The 21,592-nt window shown below is 38.0% G+C and overlaps 1 protein-coding gene across 1 annotated transcript in view; it reads right to left on the bottom strand.

The window, feature by feature from the left end:
- Positions 1–20,601, bottom strand: part of LOC150080914 (F-box/LRR-repeat protein 8-like) — a 33,706-nt gene extending 13,105 nt beyond the window's left edge. The window contains exon 1 of the mRNA XM_090380853.1: positions 20,390–20,601. Within this exon, the coding sequence (XP_090236979.1) occupies positions 20,390–20,479 (90 nt within the window). The 5' untranslated portion in view covers positions 20,480–20,601. The remainder of the gene's footprint in view (positions 1–20,389) is intronic.
- Between the last annotated feature and the right edge of the window lie 991 nt (positions 20,602–21,592).

The following is a 21,592-nucleotide window of genomic DNA, read 5'->3' on the forward strand; positions in this document are numbered from 1 at the left end:
TAAAGGAAAAATTACGATAGTAGTGTAAAGGGCATCATTTAAACTATATCTCATATTGTGCTCATCCTTCACAACAAGTTACCATGCATTGCACTACCTCGAATAAGTAACGCTTCACTAATAGAGAAGACTATTGTTACTTATTCTCAGTGGGCACCACCACCCAGACGGCGCTGTTTCAAGGCTTGTTTGTATATGTGTGGGATAATAACTCTACTATCCACTTGTCCCTATTAGACTTAGAAGAGCAAAAAGTAGAGGGAAAGTTATAGTAGGAGTGGAAGAAGCAAAGAAACTGAGTAGAAGAACGAAAGGGACAGTAACTTCTTCAACTCACACCACTCAAACTCATAAATTCCTCGAATAGGCAACACTTCCCCAGTAGAGAAGACTGTTGTTACCTATTCTCGGAAACTTCGTGAATATCAGGCTCCCCTGGTGACCATTTCAAGGCTTGTTGGCCTTTCATCATGTTTGCTATACCAGGGCAGGGGCCTGCCCTGGTATAGCTGGTATAGCAAACATGACAACCCAGTTGTGAAGAATCCCACAATATGAGAGATGTCAAAAGGTGTACGTGAATATTATGACCAGTTCCATTAAGTAAGACTAAATGCAACTGGGCATAATATTTTTAAGAGTTATAATTATCTATATAATATTGGGGTAAAAACACCATAGACAATTCTTAAAGGAAAATCTACAAAGGAGTGTAAAGGACATAATTTCAACTGTATCTCATATTGCACTCATCCTTCACAACAATACAGGTACCATGTATTGCCCTGCCTCATAGATAATTCCACAATATGAGAGATGCCAAAAGGTGTGCTGGATAATGTTCAAGTAAGACTAAATGCAACTGAGCATAATATTTTTAAGTTTTAAGATGAGCACAATGAGATACAGTTGAAATGATGCCCTTTACACTACCATCATAATTTTTCCTTTAAGAGTTAGTTGTCTATGGTGTACATGGATAATTATAACTCTTAAAAATATTATGCCCAGTTGCATTTAGTCTTTCTTTTACTTAATATTCTTTGTATTATCATTGCCACATGTGATATGAAACTTCTAGCTCTAAAATCTTTATATTTCACTGCATGGCTATTCTTTCCTACTGGTATCATTACTGTGGTCTTAACGTCTTCTGGCCAATCCCTCTTCCTCATACATTAGCCTATGCAATTCTCTTAAGCCCACTTCCCAAGTAACCTAACAGGAGAAACTGCTTCTACAGGGATGGGATACAGTTACATATCCGTGCAAGAATATTTGCTGATGCTATCGAGGCAGTGTTAGGTGGGTCGGAAAACGGCTAGCTTGGGGAGATACAAGGACTAATAAATTAACGGTAGCCACTGGCAGAGGTGAAAGTGATTCTCCCACTGTTTCTATTGGAATGAGCAGCAGCCTAGAAAACAAGATGCAGGGTATTTGAGAGACTGCTAGGAGTCATTGTGATACAAGAAAACACATGGGTTGTGTTAGGGTAGCTAAGAATAGGAACAGGTGCATGTATACTTGTGTATACACCAATGCTAGGAGTTTGGTAAATAAATTTAATGAATTTGAAGTATTGCTCAAAACATCAAATGCAGATATTGTTGGGAAATCAGAGATGTGGTGTCACACAGATATAAGGAATGCAGAACTGGAATTTAGGGAGTACAACGTGTACAGGAAGGATAGACAAGATAGGAAGGGAGGAGGGGTTATACTATTAGTTAAGAAACACATAAAATCCAAGGAAGTGAAGCCAGACGACATCGCTGGAAAGTGCAGTGTCGAGTCAGTTTGGCGTGACATAAGAATTGGGAGATGAAAATTGAGAGTAGAAGTGTCTTATAGGCCTAATGACTCTGATGAGTAATAAGAAACTGTACAGGGAAATAGAGTGGGCCAGTAAATCAGAGAGTCTTATAATGCGGGATTTTAATTTCCCAGATATAGACTAGAATTTGTGGGTTGGTCACTCACACAATAGCATGGCTTTTGTGGATTTTTGGACGATTGTTTTCTACATCAGCAAGTTCGGGAGGCAACTAGAGGGAGTAATACTCTTGATCTGATTATCAGTAGTGATTCTTCATGCATTAAGAATCTGCAGATAAAGGAACCACTAGGTGGCAGTGATCACAGTGTGCTGAAGTGGGATTTACTCAAAAAGGTAACTACCATCATGGGTAAAGGGAAGGGATTTTGCTTTCGTAAAGGCAACTACGGCGGTCTGAGACAGTATTTAAATTCTATACAGTAGGACCAACTGATGATGTTACCAACAGCAAATTCAAAATGGTAAGCATTCAAAGAATTTATCTTGGAAGCTACTAGGCTTTACATACTAACTAAGAAAAATTGTTCAAGGTTTAGGCCTAAATGGATGTCAGATGAACTAATAAGACATTAGCATTAGTAGAGGCATATGATGCAAGAAAGCAAGCTTATGCGGCATCAGCAAAAAAAAAAAAAAAACCTTCCACTTCACCCCTCCGTTCATTCAAACACCTGTCCAGCTGAGCTTGAAATTTATTTAGGCTATCAACTTCCACAACAAGGGATGGAAGTCTGTTCCACCAACCAACTACCCGCTGGCTAAAGGTAAATTTCCGCACATCTATACTACATCTGTCTTTCCTCAATTTGAATTTATGTCCTCTCAGGTGATTATTCTGAGCAAGAGGCAGTATCCCATCAGCATTGAGCATGCTCAAGCCATTCAAGGCTTTGTACACCTCTATCAGATCACCTCGCCGGTGCCTAGTCTCCAGACTCGGTAATTTGCAAAACTTAAGCCTTTCTTCGTAAGAGCAACCCTGTGTTCCGTTTACAGGACCTTGTTGCCCTTCTCTGTACTCGTTCCAGCAGCTCTACTTCCTTCTTGAAATGAGGCCTCCACACCTGTATACAGTACTCGAGGTGCGGCCTGACCATTGCCTTATACAAAGGAATAATCACCTCCTTATACCTGCTAGAAAAATTCCTGTATATCATTGATAAGACACCATGAGCTACTCTTGCAGCCTGTCTGCATTGCTCAGAGAACTTCATATCCGCCTGCACAATTATCCCCAGGTCCTTTTCATTCTCTACCAGTGTCAGTGTAGTACCACAGAGTTGATATGTTGCTCTGGGGTTGCAGTTTCCCATATGTAGTACTTTACATTTGTCAATGTTAAACTTCATTTGCCACCTCTCAGCCCAACCTTTCCAGATCCTGTTGCAGCAGCATAGCGTCAGTAGTGTCCTTAACAACCCTGCCAACCTTTGTATCGTCTGCAAACTTGGACATTAAGCTTGATATACCATCATCAATATTATTTATAAATACAGAAAACAACAATGGACCCAACACTGAACCCCAAGGGACTCCACTAATAACATTAGTCCACGATGAGCAGTGTCCATTGATTACCACTGTCTTCTGCCACTCAACCATCCCTTTATCCATAGCAACAATTTGCCACCAATGCCACACTGCTCCAATTTGTGCAGCAGTCTTCCATGTGCAACAGTATCAAAAGCCTTTCTAAGATACAAATATATAATATCAAAGTTATTCCCTGCATCCAATTCTTTTGTGACTACATCATAGTATCCAATCAAATTGGTCAGGAAAGACCTTCCCTTAACAAAACCATGCTGTGTCTGAGCTATAACTCAATTCTTGTCAAGATGATCCTGCAGTGCTTCTTTAACCAGTGCCTCCATTAATTTTCCTGGAACAGAAGTTCAACTCACAGTTCTATAATTACTTGTGTCAGCCTTTGATCCTCCTTTGTGAATTGGGGTTACATTTGCACATCTCCAGTCTGTGGGTGCCTCCCCTGAGTCCAAGGAAGCTCTCATAATTATGGCTAATGGACTGCTTACTTCCTTTGCCGCCTCCTTTAATACAACTGGATAGATCCCATCCACCCCAGGTGCCTTTCTTGTATTTGTCTTCACCAATTTCTCCTCCACTTGACTATCAATTATTACAAGATCATCTAGCTCACTGCCAGTGTTTACTTCATCTATGGCATTCCCCTTCCTGAATAACTCCTCATGTGTGAATGTAGATACAAAATATTGATTTAGTTAGCTACCTGAGCAGGATCATGAACAGTTGAACCATCGATATCAAGTGGACCAATCTGATTCATCCCATTCCTTCTAGAGTTTACATAAGTAAAGAAGTCCTTGCTGTTTTTCTTTGCATCTCTTGCCAAAGATTTCTCGTAATCTGCCTTCCCATGCCTAACCTCCTTTGTAACTTGGCTACAGATCAACTTATATCTATCATAGGCTTTTGTGTCACGTGTTAATTTATATGTATCCCATGCATTTTTTTTCTCTGCCAAATGTCTCATCTGACATCTGACAGATGATTACTTCATCTGACATCCATTTAGGCCTGAACCTTGAACAATATTTCTTAGTTGGTATGTAAAGCCTAGTAGCTTCCAAGGTAAGTTCTTTGAATGTTTCCCATTTTGAGTTTTCTGTTGGTAACATCATCAGTTGGTCCCACTGTATAGAATTTAAATACTATCTCAGACCATCGTAGTCGCCTTTACGAAAGCAATAACCCTTCCTTTTACCCCTGATGGTAGTTACCTCTTTGAGCAAATCCCACTTCAGCACAATGATCACTGCCACCTAGTGGTTCCTGTATCTGCAGATTATTAATGCAAGAAGAATCACTACTGATAAATCAAGAGTATTGCTCCCTCTAGTTGCCTCCCGAACATGCTGATTTAGAAAACAATCATCGAATAAATCCACAAAAGCCTTGCTAGTGTGTGAGTGACCAACCCACAAATTCCAGTCAATATCTGGGAAATTAAAATCCCCCATTATAAGACTCTGATTTACTGGCCCACTCTATTTCCCTGTACAGTTTCTTATTATACTCATCAGAGTCATTAGGCCTATAGCACACTCCTACTCTCAATTTTGATCTCCCAATGCTTATGTCACACCAAACTGACTCGACACTGCACTGAACAGCGATGTCGACTGGCTTCACTTCCTTGGATTTTATGTGTTTCTTAACTAATAGCATAACCGCACCTCCCTTCCTATCCCGTGTGTAGACGTTGTACTCCCCAAATTCCAGTTCTGCATTACTCATATCTGTGTGACACCACGTGTCTGATATCCCAACAATATCAACCTTTGATGCTTTGAGCAATACCTCAAATTCATCAAATTTATTTACCAAACTCCTAGCATTGGTGTACATGCAAGTATACATGCACCTGTTCTTTTTCTTAGCTACCCTAACACAACCCATGTGTTTACTTGTACCCCAATGATTCCCAGCAGTCTCTGAAATATCCTGCATTTTATTTTCCAGGCTACTGCTCATTCCGATAGAAGCAGTATAAGAATCACTTTCACCTCTGCTGGTGGCTACTGTTAATCCATTAGTCCTTGTATCCCCCCAATCTAGCAGTTTTCCGACCCACCTAACACTGCCTCAATAGCATCAGCAAACATTCTTGCACCCTTTCTAACAAACTAACAAACTAAACAAGTATTTTGCATCTACATTCACACTTGAGGAGTTATTCAGGAAGGGGAATGCCAGAGGTGAAGTAAACTCTGGCAGTGAGCCAGATGATTTTGTAATAACTGAGAGGAAAGTGGAGGAGAAATTGTTGAGGATAAACATAAAAAAGGCACCCGTGGTGGATGGGATCTATCCAGTTATATTAAAGGAGGCAGCAAAGGAAGTAAGCAAACCCCTAGCCATAATTATGAGAGCTTCTTTGGACTCAGGGGAGGTACCCATAGACTGGAGATGTGCAAATGTGACTCCAATTCACAAAGGAGGATCAAAGGCTGACACAAGTAATTATAGACTTGAGTTTAACTTCTGTTCCAGGGAAATTAATGGAGGCACTGATTAAAGAAGCACTGCAGGATCATCTAGACAAGTCTTCAGTTATAGCTCGGACACAGCATGGTTTTGTTAAGGGAAAGTCATGCCTGACCAATTTGATTGGATACTAATGATGTGGTGACAAAGGAACTGGATGCAGGAATACTTTGATATCATATATTTGGATCTTAGAAAGGCTTTTGATACTGTTGCACATGGAAGGCTGCTGAACAAATTGGAGCAGTGTGGCACTGGAGCTAAATTGCTGCTATAGATAAAGGGATGGTTGAATGAGAGAAGACAGAGTGGTAATCAATGGACACTGCTCATCGTGGACTAATCTTATTAGTGGAGTCTCTCAGGGTTCAGTGTTGGGTCCACTGTTGTTTTCTGTATTTATAAATGATATTGATGATGTTATATCAAGCTTAATGTCCAAGTTTGCAGACAATACAAAGGTTGGCAGGGTTGCTAAGGACACTAATGACAGTATGCTGCTGCTGCTGCAACAGGATCTAGAAAAGTTGAGCAGATGGGCTGAGAGGTGGAAAATGAAGTTTAACATTGACAAATATAAAGTACTACATATGGGAAGCAGTAACCCCACAGTAACATATCAACTCTGTGGTACTACACTGAAAGTGGTAGAGAACAAAAAGGACCTGGGGTAATTGTGCAGGCAGATATGAAGTTTTTTGAGCAGTGCAGATGGTCTGCAAGTGTAGCACATGGTGTCTTGTCAATGATATACAGGAATTTTTCTAGCAGGGATAAGGAGGTGATTATCTCATTGTTTAAGGCACTGGTTAGGCTCCATCTTGAGTATTGCATACAGGTCTAGAGGCATTTTAGGAAGGATGTGGATCTGGTGCAACAGGTGCAGAGAAGAGCAACAAGATTGGTGTGGGGAAAAAATGGGTGGTCTTACCCAGAAAGGCTTCAATTTTGAAAACCGCAGTGGCTGGAGAAAAGGCATCTGCAAGGCGATCTGAATTGATTGAGAAGCTCAATGCTGATGGCATTCTTATCCTTGCTCACACTACAGACACGACGGGGTATAAATTCAAACTAAGGAAGGATGGTTGCAGGACAAATATACCAAAGTTTGCCTTTAGTTTGAACAATCAACTAGGGAATAATTTTTTTTGGAAAAATAATTTTGGAACAATCTGCTGGAAGGTTTTTTTTTTTTTTTATTTGGCCAATACTGTTAAGCTTGCTTTCTTACATCATTTGTTGTGTTTTCTTTGTTGTATTTTACTTTATTTACTGTATTCCAGTTTAATTATATAGTTTTGCATCTACTTCTCCAATTTGGGAAGTGATATTATGAAACATTACTGTGTTTTCTTAAAGATATGGGCATTTTAAAAAACTAAGGACATTTTGATTCCTTTTTTTTTTTTTTTTTTTAACAGGAACACAATGCAGATATGAAAAAAAATCTGTGATATGCAAAATTTGAATCAACCTGTATAATATAACAGCAAAATTGCAAAAAAAATAAATAAAATAAAACAATAATAAAAAAATTTTTCATAACCTGTGCAGTTCAGAAGGATTCTAACTATAGAGCAAAAAAAAAAAAAAAAAAGAAGTAATTAAATAGACTGTTTAGTGGTATTTGTGTATTAAGCATCAAGCAACTAAGGTCATGAAGTGTCAACATAATCTTTGATTGATTTTCCTCTTTGCTGGAAAAAGGAAGATCAAAGACTAAAACCAGAGTTTCTATGAGATGAAGCCATTTGAATCTTGTCCAAGTCAACTAACTCAGTCACGGCATAAAAGACAAACAAAAATCTCTCCTGTGTCTACAGGATTCAAACCCCGATCATTTCCACAAGGTAATGACCATCGGGAAATGACCTAATGTGACAGGATGGTGACTGTAACACTGTGCTAACCAAGGAAGATTTTAACAAGAAAAAAGTATTATTTTTTCAAATATTTTATAATTTGATGTTGTGTTAAAAGTAGAATGGAATAATAACTTAAATGCTTAATTTTCTGATACTTCCTTGACAGTAATGTGCCTTAATGTGCATGGGGTCCATTAGTCTCTTAACCAAGCCCTAGCTGGATGTAAACAAAAAAAGCAGGGTAGACCAGAAAATTGTAAAGAGTACAATGAGAGCCTCTACATGTAGGCAGAATGGACAGGCAAGTGCAAATGTCTTCTTATGGATGATTTCAATTTGTCCCTTACTGACTGGAGCAAGTGGGAGGAATCTAACTGATGAGAACAAAAATTTTTAAATGACCTAGTTGATCATTATCTATATAAATACTAGGAGTAAGAACATGCTACATCTAATTATTACCTTGGAACCAGATGAAATCATAAGGTTTAAAGTAACCATTTATGAAAAAAATTAATGGAGAGGTTGCAGTTGTTAAAAGTATGGGTTTTAATTTTAGAAAGGGGATGACTATGACAGTTTAAGATACTACATGGCCTCTATTAGATAGACAGGCAGCAGAGGTCGAGTGAATAAATTAAAATTAAGGGCTTTCCAGACCCTATAGGTAGGGGGATTAGGTCTGCAGTATCCAGGATGCATTTCTTTGGGGGGTGGGGGCTAGATGAAACTTTAATATTACATTTAAGTAATTAAATTCATTTTTAATAACTGACAAAAAAAAATCAATCAAACTTAAAATAATAAAAATGCTTTTATTTTATAATTTTTTTTATGTTATTAATTTATTACACTAACTGGCATAGATTCTTGCTCCCACAATATATGGTATTTCTGAGTGCACTTTCACTGCTAATTCAAAAAATACAAACCCTTTTTACCTATCACACACAGCTTTTTTTACAAAAAAAAATTGTTTTCTTAGATACACATTGCATGTATATGTAATATATATGCTACTTCCTTTGTGACTGACAAGCACAGATGTGCTCAGACATGATTAATCCAAATATGTTTTGTTCCCTATGTGCAAACCATACTGTGGCCAAAAAAAAAAAAAAAAAAAAACAGATTAAAACATCATTTGTGAAAAAATATATTCCATATTTTTTTAAATTAAATTACGTGATCAAGATAAAAGGCTCCTTCCCCAATTAAGGTATGATGTACATGTGTGTGTGGAGGACTTGTGATTGTGGAAATATGATTAAAAGAAAGTCATGACATTTGCCATTCCCATGTGAAAAGAACCTTGGGATCATATCATCAATGACTGCCACTTTTGTTCCATAACTGTAGAACATTTAGAGAACATTCCTGTAAAACATCTGGCACACTTAATGTTAACAAGCAGATCATTATGTACCTCAAAAACTTTTTAATGTAATGGGGGATTTTACTTTCCAGATATTGACTGGAACTTCAATTGGTCACTCCCACGCCAGCAAGAGACTTTTGTGGATTTATTGGAGGATTGTTTTCTACAGCAACATGCTTGAGGGGCAACCAGAGAGAATAATACTCTTGATCTGATTATCAGCAGTGATTATTCATGCATTAAAAATCTGCAGATAAAGAAACCACCAGGTGATAGTGATCAGAGTGTACTGATGTGGGATTTACTTAAAGATGTAACTACCATCAAGGCTAATGGGAAGGGCTTTTGCTTTTGTAAAGGTGACTACAGAGGTCTCACACAGTTTTTAAATTCTGTACAGTGGGATCAACTGATGATGTTACCAACAGTGAAATCTAAATGGGAAGCCTTCAGGGACTTAATTTTGGAGGCTACTAGGCTTTCCAACTAAGAAATACTATTCAAGGTTTAGGCCTAAATGGATGTCAGATGAACTGAGGCTCATGGCAGAGAAGAAAAATGAATGGGATGCATTAAATTATCAGGTGACACAGAAGATTATGGTAGATATAAGCTTGGTTTGGTTTGGTTTGGTTTGGGTTTTATTGGCGCATCAGCAACTGAGGCTATAATGCGCCAAATACCGGTCATATGTAAAAAGTTAAAAATTCAGTGACCTGAGTAGTTAGGCCACCATGTATAATAACAAAGATATAAAAAATAAACCAATAAATACGTAACAATAACGTAAATTTTAAATACAATTAAAAACTTTTATTGATTTGAAATAGCTAAAAACAGCAGACACGTTGTCATTGCCAGATAAAATCTGACTGAGTGTATAAGGCTCAGTCAGATGATTAAAAGCGGTAAAACGAGTGCTGCTAAAATCTGGACAGTCAATTAAAAGGTGTCTGATCGTTAAAATTGTGCCACAGGACACACACATAGGAGGGTCATCAGCCCTCATAGATATAAGCTAGTCTGTAATCAAGTCACAAAGGAGGTTAGTATAGCAAAGGCTGACTACGAGAAATCCTTGGCAAAGGATGCAAAGAAAATCAACAAAGACTTCTTTACTTATGTAAACTCTAGAAGGAAGGGGATGAATCAGATTGGTCCACTTGATATTGATGGTTTGACTGTTGATGATCCTGCTCAGATAGCTTACAAACTGAATAAGTATTTTGCATCTACATTCACATATGAGGAATTCTGTAAGGAAGGGGAGGACAGAAGTATACTACACTCTAACAGGGAGCTAAATGATTTCGCAATAATGGAGAGAAAAGTGGAGGAGAAACTGTTGAAGTTAAACATAAAAAAGGCACCTGGGGTGGAGGGAATCTATTCAGTTATATTGAAGGAGTCAGTGAGGGAAGTAAGCAAACCCTTAGCCATAATTATGGGAGCATGTTTAAATTCAGGGGAGGTCTCCATGGACTGGAGATTTGTGCAAATATATTCCCAATTCACAAAGTGAATTTCAATAATAAAGTCTGGTGAAGTAGTCTCTTCTTTTTCTCAGTGTACAAGTCTTTGTAGCATCAAAACCCTTCTTGCAAAATTTGCCAGGTCTTGATGCTACATTCAACGTCCAGATCTTCATTCATAAATCGCCTTGCAGGCCAGGTCAAACCTCACCAAAAAAAACCTCTCCAATTCTTCTGTTGAAAATTCTTTTGGTGCCACTTCAGTGTTATCCACTTCAGAATTGTTTTCCTCTTCTTCATATGCAGTTTGCTCGTCAATTCCAGGGAGAATTGCATCATCTAAGTCATTTGCATGTGAGCCAATGCAGTCATGTACATTGGCAGTGTTAAAAAGTTTCAAATCAAGTCTTTTCTATCATCACAATGTCTTTGGCAATGGCCTGAATTCGTGATTCGAAACCAGTGAAATAATTTGCCAAATAGGGCAAAACATGCTAGAAAACAGAATGCATGTTGCTGGCGGTGATTTCTAGCCAAGATTCAAATATACTTTCGATTGTATTTAAAGGGGTAAAAAATAAATTATAAAACGAAGTTTAAAAAGCTATCATGTCGTCTTGTCAGGACGGAATTAAGAATACTGAATACTGTTGCACATTGCCGGTGAATACCTGAGGGGAGCTACTGGCACATGTGCATGTGAGACAATAGAGTTGGCACTGCAGTATATACATACACATTCCTAGGCTACAACAATGCAGTATACGTGCCTAGGCTATTGAATGAATTTTAATAGGTATAATTTTTGACTTAAACTTAATTGAAAACCATGTTATAGTGAAACCCATGCTGTTTGAAGCCATGCTAAGTGAGGTATTGCTGTACTTGTATTTCAGGAAAGCTTTTGATACTGTTGCACATGGAAGACTGCTGTACAAATTGAAGTGGTATGGCATTAAGGATAAGTTGCTGAAATGGATAAAGGGATGGTTGAGTGGGAGATGGCAGAGAGTGGTAATAAATGGACACTGCTCTACGTGGACTAATGTTATTAGTGGAGGCATCCATGGTTCGGTGCTGGGCCCATTGTTTTGTATATTTATCAATGATATCGGTGAAGGTATATCAGGCTTAATGTCCAAGTTTGCAGATGATACAAAGGTTGGCAGGGTTGTTAATGACAGTAAAGACTGTATGCTACTGCAACAGCATTTAGAAAAGTTAGGCAGATGGGCTGAGAAGTGGCAACTGAAGTTTAACATTGATGGGAGCATGTTTAAATTCAGAGGAGGTCTCCATGGACTGGAGATTTGTGCAAATATATTCCCAATTCACAAAGTGGATTTCAATAATAAAGTCTGGTGAAGTTGTCTCTTATTTTTCTCAGTGTACAAGTCTTTGTAGCATCAAACCCCTACCCATATGCAAAGTACTGTATATGGGTAGCAGTAACCCAAGAGAAACACCAACTGTGTGGTACTACACTCAGGGAAGTGAAGAATGAAAAAAGACCTGGGGATAATTGTACAGTGAGATATGAAGTTGTCTGAGCAGTGCAGATGGGCTGCCAGAGCAGGTCATACAGACTTGTCAATGATATATAGGAATTTTGCTAGTAGGGATAATGAGTTGATTATCCCCTTGTATAAGGCAATGGTCAGGCCACACCTTGAGTACTGCACACAGGTTTGGAGGCCTCATTTTAGGAAGAATGTAGAGCTGCTGGGCAACAAGATTAGTATGGAGAAGGAAGTACAGAGAAGGGCAACAAGATTAGTGAGGGGGAACAAAGGGGTACTCTTACCAAGAAAGGCTTAAATTCTGCAAATTACAGCATTTGGAGACAAGGCACATGCAAGGTGATCTCACTGAGGTGTACAAGGCCTTGAATTGTTTGAGCAGGCTCGATGCTGATGGGATTTTTCCACTTGCTCAGATTAAGAACCTGAGGGAGCATAGATTCAAATTGAGGAAAGACAGCTATAGAATAGATGTGCGGCAGTTTGTCTTTAACCAGCAGGTAGTTGATTGCTGGAACAGACTTCCATCTGTTGTTGTGGAAGTTGATAGCTTAAATAAATTTAAGGCTCAACTAGACAAACATTTGGAGTGTGACTGGATGGGTGAAATTTTTTTTTTTTTTTTGGCTGATGACATTAGCTTGCTTTCTTGCATCATATGCCTCAACTAATGCTAATATTTATTAATGATATTTATGAAAGCATATCAAGCTAGTCAAGGTCACCCACACCCTTTTTTTGTTACTAGTCAGGGTGTGTGTCTGCTGCCAGGTTAAGGCCACCTCAATGACCTAACAGCATGTTTGTTAAATGTATGCTCTACAAAATACAATCAGTCCTCACATAACATGGTAGATGTGTTCCTAGCAACCATCGGTGCAATGCAAAATTGTGCAATGTAAATAATAGACCTTATGGGGAAAAATAGAGTTAGGTGCCGACACACATTTGTAACCAAAACATTACCAAATTCAATAATAAAATAAATTTTCTGTTTATACTCTGGGATGACCAAACGGTCAGAGGAGTTTACAAGATACATAGAATACAAGAAACAGCACTGTATTCAGCAGTCATGGGCTTGAACCCTGTCACTCAAGGCACATGTACTTATGCACCCGCGTGCCTGACCACTAGGTTATGGTGGCCGCCGAATAAATAATCGTAATAAAATACGCAAGTATTTTATTATGATTTTTACATAATAAAATATTGCTAATTCTTTTGCTTTTATCATAAGCAAACTTGTTCCTGATCTCTTCTTTGTTTGATCTTCTATCCAAACAGATAACAGATATTCCATCTCTTCCAATTCGTTGCATCTTGATCTAATTATCTATAAAAGTTGCTTTTATTTTCTCTGCATTCTTTCTAATTGTTCTCAATGGTTAGGTTATGTTATTTTCTAACCTATAGTTAGGAAATAAGGTTTCCTAACTTCATCTATCATGCTGATCAATATATCATTCTCGACTTCTATTGCCACTACTGATAACACGCACAGTCTATTTACCGAGAATGCTGGTAGAAACTGCTGCAGCTCCAAACCAGTTTGTCTGACAAGTGCCCCATAGTTCTCGTGTTGGCTTTCTTTACTTTAGCTGCTTTTGTTTCTCTCTCTGATCCTGCAGTATCTTCACCAATATGCTTCCTTTTCACACAGTTAAGTATTTTACTCATTTTTAGGAAATAAAGCACAATTACAGTATAAAAAGAACAAAAATGAGGAGGCACATTTGATAAACACAAACAAAGCAGTGCATGTGTAGCAACTGAGTAAAGAATGCAGAAAGTGTTGTGATTCTGCCGCATTCAACTGCCATTGCTTGTAAACTCAAAGCCGAATCGTGCATAAGCTAATTCGGTTCATGTTATATGTGACATCGTTCCCCTTTTTATAAATTGTGTATAATCAAATTCATGTAGTGTAAACATGTGTTATATGAGGACTGACTGTAGATTCTTTCTACCTACAAGTGCGGGCCATGTAAATAAAAAAAAAAAAAAAAAAAAATTTCCAGAAGTCTTAAAGAATCCATGTGTAACAGTATTTGCCATATAGTGTAAGGAAACTACAGGCTTTTGATGCACTGGCAAAAAAAAAAAGTAGATAAGAAAATACACATTATGTGCTTCCCTCCTCACACATATAACAATACAGTTGACTTTTAAATTTATTCAGACTGTCAGCCATGACTATCTGAGAGGGCAACTTGTTCCAGTAATCAACGACTCGTTGGCTAAAAGAAACCTTCCTACAATCTAATTTAAATCTCAAGTCCTGTATTTTGAATTTATGATCCCTAATTCCCAAATTCTTTATAACAGTAAGAATTCTACCTTCATCCATTTTACTAATCCCTCTCAGACCTCAATCAGGTCATCTCTGAGGTGCCTGGTTGCCAGGCCCTGTAGCTCGCATAATCAGCCTTTCCTCATACGGTTTTCCTTCTGCCAATTTCACCATTCGAGTTGCCCATCTTTGGACTCTTTCAAGAAACTCAATGTCTTTTTTCTGATGAGGTCTCCATACCTGAACACAATATTCCAAATGTGATCTTACAATTGCTTTATACAGTGGGATTATGTGGCATTAATACACAATGCTTTCACCATAAAGTCCTACTTAAAATCATGTGCCTGGGAAAAACTGTATATAAAATTTGACTTAATTTGTGGGTTTTTTCCCCCCAGCATAATCTTATATTTATCTGACAAACTATATAAAATTTGACTTAATTTGTGGGTTTTTTCCCCCCAGCATAATCTTATATTTATCTGACAAACTGTGAGTTCACATGCAATTAATGTTGTTAGTTCTCACATTAATAATAACACTCTTTACTCCTGTAAAAACTGGCAGTCTGTTGGTAACATTATCAATTTTTGCTCCTAACAGACATACCCTAGTTCATCTTATCCTTATCTGGCAGTACATCAATAAGATTAGTACACTCCTTGCATCTGGTACACAATTACCAGTTAAACTAGGATTATCTACTGGACTGATCATGGAATACAAGACATAAGCTGTACAAAAGAATGTTTTTCCCCCCCTCTTGCTTCTGCTATATTTGACTTATTGTATTGTTATGTAATTTCCTGTGAAGGCTTTAATCTGCTCTGACGATACATGTGAAGTGGATTCTCATGGCAATTATTATTATAGTAAGAATTTAAAATGCAACCGAAATTAAGGAAACAGCAAAAATTAATCTACTATTTAAACTAAGAATCTAAACACAAGAAATTAAAATTAAGCAAATTTCTACCTTAACTCCTTATCCATGCTTAAAATCCATGAGAATGGAACTCTGAGATGCACATCTTATCACTCCGACTGCCAACTATCAATTGTTTCTATTTAAATATCCTCTGAGATAGCATAGTAGCTTGTCATTTATCATATGTTTGGTGAGGTTTAGATTGAAATCTCACTGTAGATTGAAGGAATTCTTAAAGCCAATCTCCAGTGGAGGGAGTAGAGTTCCCTTGGTGAGATATTCCAGGTATTTCTGCTTGCCAGCACTTCCAGACTAACCCAAAAACACATTTAATAGACGTAATAATATATGCAGTGCAATAAATAAATCATAATAACAACTGCATTTAAATAGTCTTTCCGTGAATTAAATTAAACATTATGATTTGAAAATTAATGTCAAATTTCAGTTATATTCTGTTATACAAGTAATACCAATATAAAATCCAATGCAAATACATATAGTAATCAACACACAAATCTGTTTTTTTTTTTTTTTTCAATAATATTGAATATGCATTGAATATATCTATCTAAGTCACAAAGGAGATTAGGCAGGCAAAGGCAGATTATGAGAAATTCTTGGCAAAGGATGCAAAGAAAAACAGCAAAGAGTTCTTTACCTATGTAAACTCTAGAAGGAAAGGGATGAATCAGATTGGTCCACTGGATATTGATAGTTCAACTGTTGATGATCCTGCTCAGGTGGCTAACAAACTAAACAAGTATTTTGCATCTACATTCACACATGAGGAGTTATTCAGAAAGGGGAATGCCAGAGGTGAAGTAAACTCTGGCAGTGAGCTAGATGATTTTGTAATAACTGAGAGGAAAGTGCAGGAGAAATTGTTCAGGATAAACTAAAAAAAGGCACCGGGATGGATGGGATCTATCCAGTTATATTAAAGGAGGCAGCAAAGGAAGTAAGCAAACCCTGAACCATAATTATGAAAGCTTCTTTGGACTCAGGGGAGGTACCCATAGACTGGAGATGTGCAAATGTGACCCCAATTCACAAAAGAGGATCAAAGGCTGACAAGTAATTATAGACTTGAGTTTAACTTCTGTTCCAGGAAAATTAATGGAAGCACTGGTTAAAGAAGCACTGCAGGATCAACTTGACAAGACTTCAGTTATAGCTCAGACACAGCATGGTTTTGTTAAGGGAAAGTCTTGCCTGATCAATTTGATTAGATACTATGATGCAGTCACAAAAGAACTGGATGCAGGGAATAACTTTGATATTATATATTTGGATCTTAGAAAGGCTTTTGATACTGTTGCACATGGAAGACTGCTGCACAAATTGGAGCAGTGTGGCACTGGAGGCAAATTGCTGCTATGGATAAAGGGATGGTTGAGGGGGAGAAGACAGAGTGGTAATCAATGGACACTGCTCATTGTGGACTAATGTTATTAGTGGAGTCCCTCAGGGTTCAGTGTTGGGTTCATTGTTGTTTTCTGTATTTATAAATGATATTGATGATGGTATATCAAGCTTAATGTCCAAGTTTGCAGACAATACAAAGGTTGGCAGGGTTGTTAAGGACACTACTGACAGTATGCTGCTGCAACAGGACCTGGAAGGTTGAGCAGATGGGCTGAGAGGTGGCAAATGAAGTTTAACATTGACAAATGTAAAGTACTATATATGGGAAACAGTGGCAGAGAATGAAAAGGACCTGGGGGTAATTGTGCAGGCAGATATGAAGTTTTCTGAGCAGTGCAGACAGGCTGCAAGAGTAGTTCATGGTGTCTTGTCAATGATATACAGGAATTTTTCTAGCAGGGATAAGGAGGTGATTATTCCCTTGTATAAGGCCATGGTCAGGCCACACATTGAGTACTGTATACAGGTCTGGAGGCCTCATTTCAAGTCATGAAGGATGTAGAGCTGCTGGAACGAGTACAGAGAAGGGCCACAAGATTAGTGAATGGAACAAAGGGTTGCTCTTACAAAGAAAGGCTTAAGTTTTGCAAATTACAGTGTCTGGAGACTAGGCACTGGTGAGGTGATCTGATAGAGGTGTATAAAGCCTTGTATTGTTTGAGCATGCTCAGTGTTGATGAGATTCTTCCTCTTGCTCAGAATAATCACCTGAAAGGGCATAAATTCAAATTGAGGAAAGACAGATGTAGGATAGATGTGTGGAAATTTGCCTTTAGCCAGCAGGTAGTTGGTTGGTGGAACAGACTTCCATCCTATGTTGTGGAAGTTGATAGCGTAAATAACCCCAGGGGCTCACATCTGGTGAGTATGGGCTTGGCATACCCAGGGTCCTGAGCTGGATATCCCCCCCCCCTCTGTGTGTGTGTGTGTGTAACTCCACTTTTTGCAGCATAAGCCTCAGGCTTCCTTGCACCATATGGCTAATAATAATAAATTTAAGGCTCAGCTGGACAGGTATTTGGAATGAAAGGAGGGGTGAAATAGGAGTGGCGGTTTTTTTTTTTTTTTTGGGCTAATGCTGCATAAGCTTGCTTTCTTGCATCATATGCCTCTACTAATGCTAATGTCAACTGATGCACTGCCTTAGTTTAATATGCTTCCAATCAATATCAAAAAATTTAAAATCCTTCATTATAAGACATTCTGATTTACTGAACCCCCCCATCTATTTCTTTGTATAACTGTTTGTTATACTCATCATTGTCATCAGTTCTATAATACACTCGTGTTCTCATTTTTGTTTTCCCAATGCATGACCCCACTCCCTCCTGTACATATTGTACTCTTCATATTCAAATTCTACATCCCTTATGTCTGAGTGACACCACATCTCTCATAGCACCACAATATCTGCATTTGATGACTTAATCAGTACTTCAAATTCATGAAATTTATTTACTATGCTCCTGGAATTAGTGTACATATAAGTATATACATGCACCTTTTCTTACTCTTAGTTACCCTAATGCAGCCCAGGCATTTGCTTCTTTCATGACCCACAGCAGGGCTTGAAATCCTGAACACCTTGCTTTCCGGGCTGCTTGCTGTTTCAATAGAAGCAGTGCAAGAATCACTTTCCTCGTGTATAGTAGTAGTAGTGGCATGTGATGCAAGAAAGCAAGTGTATGAGCTTATGCAGCATCAGCCAAAGAAAAAAAAAATATATCACACCATTCCCTCCAAATGCCTGTCCAGTTCCTCCTTAAATTTATTCAACCTATCAACTTCCACAACGACAGATAGAAGTTTGTTCCAGCAATTAACCACCCGCTGGCTAAAGGCAAATTTCTGCACATCTTTTCTTAATTTGAATTTATGCCCCCTTAAGTTCGTAATCTGAACAAGTGGAAGGATCCCATTAGAATTCAGCGTGCTCAACCCATTCAATGCCTTATACACTTCATTCAGATCACCACACAGGTGACTAGTCTCCAGCCACTGCAATTTGCAGAACTTAAGCCTCTCTTGGTAAGAGGATCCCTTCATTCCCCTCACCAATCTTGTTGCCCTTTTCTGTACACGCTCAAGTAAATCTACATCCTTCCTAAAATGAGGCCTCCAGACTTGTACGGAGTACTCAAGGCGTGGCCTGACCATTGCCTTATACAGAGAGACAATCACCTCCTTCTCCCTGCTAGCAAAATTCCTATATATCATTGACAAAACCCCATGACCTGCCCTGGCAGCCTGTCTGCATTGCTCAGAAAACTTCATATCTGACTGCACAATTACTCCCAGGTCTTTTTCATTTTCCACCACCTTACGTGTAGTACCACACAGTTGGTACGTTTCTCTGGGGTTACTTCTACCCACATGCAGTACTTTGCATTTGTCAAGGTTAAACTTCAGTTGCCACTTCTTAGCCCATCTGCCCAAATTATCTAGATCCTGTTGCAGTAGCACACTGCCATTACTGTCATTAACAACCCTGCCAACCTTTGTATCATCTGCAAACTTCGACATTAAGCCTGATATACCTTCATCAATATCATTGATAAATATATAAAACAACAGTGGACCCAACATCGAACCCTGTGGGACTCCACTAATAACATTAGTCCACAAAGAGCAGCACCCATTGATTACCACCTTCTGTCTTCTCCCACTTAACCATCCTTTTATCCATTGTAGCAACTTACCCTTAATACCATTCTGCTCCAATTTGTACAATAGTCTTCCATGCGCAACAGTGTCAAAAGCTTTCCTGAAATCCAAATATATGATATCAAAATTATTTTTTGCATCCAGTTCCTTTGTAACCACATCATAATATCCTATCAAATTTGTCAGACAAGACTTTCCCTTAACAAACCCATGCTGTGTCTGAATTATTGCTGCAGTCTTGTCTAGATGATCCTGCAATGCATCTTTAACCAGTGACTCCATTATTTTACCCGGAACAGAAGTTAAACTAACTGGTCTAATCACTAATGTAGTGATGAAAACTACATTCTTGCTTTCGCTTTAGTGGCAACTTGGGAGCACATCAAGCTATCACAGATATAAATTTAAAGAACAAAACAAAGCCGCATTATGTAAAAAATAAATAAAATAAAACTCATGTGTTAACAAACAATATACTTGATAAGAATACTCAAAACAAATGGATGGTCATTCAACGCCCTTAAGAATTTGGTGCTCTGCGCTGTTTATCAGCTCACCAATACATGAGGAAAGCCCAAAAGATAATATAAGATTGATGTACACATATTTGAAGATATATATGGGTATACTGTTTTTTGAAAGTGAATGGAGATGCTGAAAGTAATGTTTGATTTGTTGAATTGATTTGATCTGTTGCTAAAAACATCATTGATCTATTTAGCAATAGCCTGCATGAATATATCCAATCCCTAAAATGGTAGTGGTGATGCTAAAGAACAAAACGAAATGTGTAATTGAAACACTATAATTAGAAGTACAACTGTAATTTTGTGCTAGAATAGTTAAATCATATGGATTGTGGAAGTGTTCTAAACATATTCTTTAACCAAATCAAGTTTATCAAACCAGATTTAACCAAATTAAGCAAGACTATTCAAGGTGAAGAATTAAAAAAAACTTTAATCCTACCTTAAGAGTTGAAGATATTTTTCCTTTTTTGCAAATTGGCTGTAAATCAGGATTCACAATAGATGCTGGAATGCCATTCCAGTTCATCATACTAGCTGCTGTGCTGTATACAGGTGATAACTGCTTTCTTCATGTATTATCCTAACGAGCATTCTGTTCTGAGTTCTGTTGTATATTACCTGGTGCCAAAGTCTGCTAACCTTTGATAAGCATTCCTGAAAAATATGGAATGTTTTAATATTTTATATCATTACACATCATACAAAGATTAAGTACGATGAGTAATGATACCGTGACAGCATTAAGCAACAAGTCAACTTCCATCTTTGGTGGGGATGGGTTGCACTGTGTAAAAATACGTCAAGCATGTGGAAGTCAGTTAATAACATAAGAAAAAAAAAAAAAAAGAAAAAAGAAAAAAAACTTGCCAAGCAATGGTCCAAAACCCAAAAGAAGCTTTGTACTATCATCTTGTTTATGGCCTTTTGCATGTTAAAGCAGCTTCTGTTAGTAATGGTGTCACACAGATATAGGCAGTGAAGAGTTGGGATTTGGGGAGTATAATATATATAGGAAGGATAGACAGGATACGAGGGGAGGAGGGATTATGCTGTTAGTTAAGAAACACAAAATCTAAGGTAGTGCATCCAATTCATGTTGGTGGACAATGCAGTGTTGAGTCTGTTTGGTGTGAAATAAGCACTGGAAAAGTAAAAATGAGAGTAGGTGTGTGTTATAGGCCTAATGAATCTGATGAGTATAATGAGCAATTGTGCAGAGAAATAGAGTTGGCCAGTAAACATAATGGGAGATTTTAACTTTCCAGATATTGACTGTAACTTGTCGGTTGGTCACTCGCACACTAGCAAGACTTTTGTGGATTTATTGGATGACTGTTTTCTACAGAAACATGTTCGAGAGGCAACCAGAGGGAGTAATACTCTTGATCTGATCATCAGTAGTGATTCTTCATGCATTAAGAATCTGCAGATAAAGGAACAACTGGGAAACAGTGATCACAATGTATTGATATGGGAATTATTTAAAGATGTAACTACCATCAAGGCTAAAGGGAAGGGCTTTTGCTTTCATAAAGGTGACTACAGAGGTCTAGGACACTTTTTAAATTCTGTACAGTGGGATCAACTGATGATGTTACGAACAGTGAATTCTAAATGAGAAGCCTTCAGGGACTTAATTTTG

The sequence above is a fragment of the Mastigoproctus giganteus genome, chromosome 9 (assembly GCF_048544385.1).
Source record: "Mastigoproctus giganteus isolate SK-2022 chromosome 9, ASM4854438v1, whole genome shotgun sequence".
In the NCBI taxonomy this organism is placed as follows: Eukaryota; Metazoa; Arthropoda; class Arachnida; order Uropygi; family Thelyphonidae; genus Mastigoproctus; species Mastigoproctus giganteus.